Genomic DNA, 3,448 nt, shown 5'->3' on the forward strand with positions numbered 1-3,448 from the left:
GGAAATTAATTTTGCCCCAGGAGTGCCAGAGTACAAAGGACCAGAGTCACGGAGCAGGGTCGGAAGTGGCCATGACGTTAGGGTGGGGCCTCCCTTTTGTTTGTTCAACACACAACCCAAGCCTCCACTGAAGAGCACCCCCTGCTGCTCCAGAACCCCAAAAGGGAGATTCGGAAGATTCTGGAGTTTCTGGGCCGCGCCCTGTCAGAGGAGACCGTGGATCATATTGTGCGGCACACGTCCTTCAAGGAGATGCAGAAGAACCCCATGGCTAACTACAGCACCATACCCGTGGAGCTCATGGACCACAACATTTCCGCCTTCATGAGGAAAGGTGAGTGCCCACCAGGAGGGGCGCTGGGGAGGGAGGGCGGGAGCAGCGGCTAGAGCTGGCCCTGGGCCACTGGGGGCCTCTGCTGTGGCCAGGACCTCTAGCCTCCCTCCTTCCATCCCCGCCTCCCTCCCCAGGCATCACGGGGGACTGGAAAACCATGTTCACTGTGGCCCAGAATGAGCGCTTTGATGCCCACTACGCTGAGAAGATGGCAGGCTGCAACCTCAAGTTCCACACAGAGCTGTGAGTGGTGTTCATGGCACCGCTCCCCAGGGAGTGTGTGCGAGGGGCCCGACAGGGGCCTCAGTAATAAAGAACAGCTTGTGTTGCATGGAGTGTGCCTATTGGAAGACAAGCAGACCGGAGCTGAGAGAGAGACTGCCCGCTGGGGGACCAAATGGCCCCAGTTCCCCAACTTGCCCTATGTGGGGAGGGGTAAGAACCCAGGAGACATGGCAAAGGGGAAGAACATTTATTTCTTCACATAATGTCTTGTTGCATGCCCCCGTGAGGCGACAGGAGACTGCCAGCCCGCATCACTTTTTCTTGGGCTCCTTACAAGCCACCACGTACCTCTGGGCCACATTGAGGGGAGGGGAGTAGCCATCTGCATAGGACGTGTCTTCAAACAGGACAGAATAGTCATCCTGGGGCTGCGAGGAAGAAGGGAGACGAGTCTTTAAACTGCCATCAGTGATGGGTGATTAGAGTGCAGGGGTCGGGGGTGAAGACTGGCCCTGAGCAAGGCTTCCATCTCGGGGCTCAGGCTCCCCACCTCAATGCGAAAGCGAGGCTAGACTAGAGGACGCACGGGGCTTTCTAAGGCTCCGCAGGGTGCTGGCACTGCCTGGAGGACAGGCTGGAGGTGTTACAGCTCAGGACCCTGCCAGCCCAGAGGCTACAAGGACAAGAGGGAAGGAAAAGGGAAGGTGACCGACCCCATGACCTGTCTGGTCAGCGGGGTGGTCCTGGTGTCCTGGACGATCTCTCCCCCGGGGGCTGCCTTACCCGTTGTGGGGGGGTGTGGATCAGGGCACGGTAGAAGCAGGTGGTCTGGGGATACAGGGCCAGCACGAGCTGCTCCTTCTGGAATAAGGCTTCGGGGTCCGTCTCAGGGTTGGCCTTCCACTGGGGCAGTGGGATGATGCGCCGCCGGCTCAGGGTGTGTCTCCTGGAGGGGCGCTTAGGTCAACCCATGGCAGGTGGGGGCTCTTTCCCAGCAGCAGGGCTGTCCCCAGGCTTCCCTCGCCCCGCCCTTGCCAGCACACTCACTCTTTGCCTTCCTCATCAATGTCATCCACCTCATACCTGCGGGCGAACGAAAGGAGAGCAGTGGATGCAGGGCGGTGCACACCAGGTGGGGACTGGGGAGGAGGGCGAGGAGGGAAGTAGCCTACAGGGCTGGGCGTGTCCACTCACTTGTTGGTGGCATGGCTGTAACTGACCACCTCAGCCAGGATCCACTGCTCATCCCCATCCACGGCCTTGACCCGGGCAGCCACCTTGTCTCCAGGTTTGGCCACGTAGTCCCCAGAGGCCGGAATGGCCCCCCACGCGGAGTGGGGGCGGCCTGCGGAGGGGATAACGTGTCAGTCCCAGCCCCACCCCTGCCAGCGCCCCCTCCCTGGGCCTGGCCTCACTTGTCACCAGGCTTCCCGATCCACAGCGGCAGGGTCATGGCTGACTGCTGCAGCAGGGTCATCAGCACCCCCCGACGCATGGTCTTCCGCGGGGCCTCAGAGTCATTGTACAGGCCCGCGATCTTGGCCGCTGTGGAAAGAGAGGGAGCCCCTGAGGCACCAGGGATAGGGTGCCTGCCCCTGGCTCCCCACCTCTCGAGTCAGCACCAAGGATCCAGTGTGCTCCCTGGTCCTCCCGTGGAGGCTCCTGCTGCGAGACCACCAGGCCACACTCACCTGGCCAGACGGGTTAGTGAATGTGTTTTGGGAAAGAACAGAAGAGGCCAAGGGGGATTCTGAGACGCTGGTCATGTCTCTTATCTGGGTGCTGGTTACATCCATTTGTTCAGTTAGTGACAATTTTATTGCGCTGGGGGTATACTTACATGTATTTTCTATTAATATGTTATACTTAAGCAAAAAGTTCAAAGAGCTATCAAATGTGGACAGAGCCCTTACCTCCTCGGGCATGGCTCAATACACCCAGTCAACTTCAACCCAAGTGGCAGTGTGACAATTTCATGGGCGAGGAGTCCGCCCCTGGGTACATTGGACGGGCGAGAGAGAGGTGGGACAGCAGTCTGAAGCGATACGGAAGCCAGCACCCTGTGTGAGCCCCATCTGAGAGGCTGGCTTCAGGACATCCCGCTGTGGCTCTCAAATATCAGCCAGGTTCTCACCTCAGCAAGAAATGGGCCTGCGGGTAGCAGGTGACTGCCCCAGGCAGTAGAGGATGGAAACCAGAGGCACTGGGGCAAATCAGCTTAGTGTGCAGAGGGAGAGCTGAGGCCTTGTCTCTGACCCTGGGACTGACCTCCATGCCCTTCCCAGTCCCAGGCTGCCCTGGTGCACCTCCCTGTCACAGCCCGTGGCCCAATCGACCACACCAGGCTGAGGTTACAGGCTCCCCGGCAGGAAGACATGACTGCTGCTCCCAGGAACCCTCACTCCACCTGGTCAAGGAACGCCCAACTAACTTGTCATCTCTAACTCACCGATCCGCCTCTCTTCCAACAGAGACTTGATTTCCGCAATCTTATCGAGGGCTTTCCGGAGGATGCTGAGGGTGGGAGGCGGGAAAGAAGAGGTCTGGGTGAGGCACTAAGCATGGACTTCCTCTTCTGGTCAAGAACGCAGACAAACCTTGTGAAAACTATGAACCCCACATAGGTGGCTTTAGTCTTAAAAGCATACAAAAGCTGGTAAGACAGCCCGACCGGTGTGGCTCAGTGGTTGAGCATTGACCTATGAACCAGGAGATCATGGTTTGGTTCCTGGTTAGGGCACATGCCTGGGTTGCAGGCTCGATCCCTGGGTAGGGGGCATGCAGGAGGCAGTTGATCAATAATTCTCATAATTGGTGCTTCTATCTCTCTCTCCCTCTCTTTAAAAATCAATAACATCAAAGAATAAGGAGTTTGGCTTTTTATTTGGG

General features: G+C 58.1%; 2 protein-coding genes across 2 annotated transcripts in view; one reads left to right on the forward strand and one right to left on the reverse strand.

Moving 5' to 3' along the window:
* Positions 1 to 84: 84 nt before the first annotated feature.
* On the forward strand, positions 85 to 648 carry LOC107182264 (sulfotransferase 1A1-like; the record flags this gene model as incomplete). Its single annotated transcript, XM_015560601.1, has 2 exons — positions 85 to 334; positions 469 to 648. Coding segments are annotated over 2 exons (363 nt in total), but the record flags the coding sequence as incomplete, so codon positions are not given.
* Positions 649 to 791: 143 nt separating this feature from the next.
* Positions 792 to 3,448, reverse strand: part of LOC102761858 (SAGA-associated factor 29-like) — a 28,845-nt gene continuing 26,188 nt past the window's right edge. The window contains 7 exon segments of the mRNA XM_015560602.1: positions 792 to 987; positions 1,343 to 1,505; positions 1,607 to 1,642; positions 1,754 to 1,887; positions 1,889 to 1,904; positions 1,975 to 2,104; positions 3,009 to 3,073. Of these exon segments, the coding sequence (XP_015416088.1) occupies positions 871 to 987; positions 1,343 to 1,505; positions 1,607 to 1,642; positions 1,754 to 1,887; positions 1,889 to 1,904; positions 1,975 to 2,104; positions 3,009 to 3,073 (661 nt within the window). The 3' untranslated portion in view covers positions 792 to 870.

The sequence above is a fragment of the Myotis davidii genome, unplaced genomic scaffold, assembly GCF_000327345.1.
Source record: "Myotis davidii unplaced genomic scaffold, ASM32734v1 scaffold1535, whole genome shotgun sequence".
NCBI lineage: Eukaryota > Metazoa > Chordata > Mammalia > Chiroptera > Vespertilionidae > Myotis > Myotis davidii.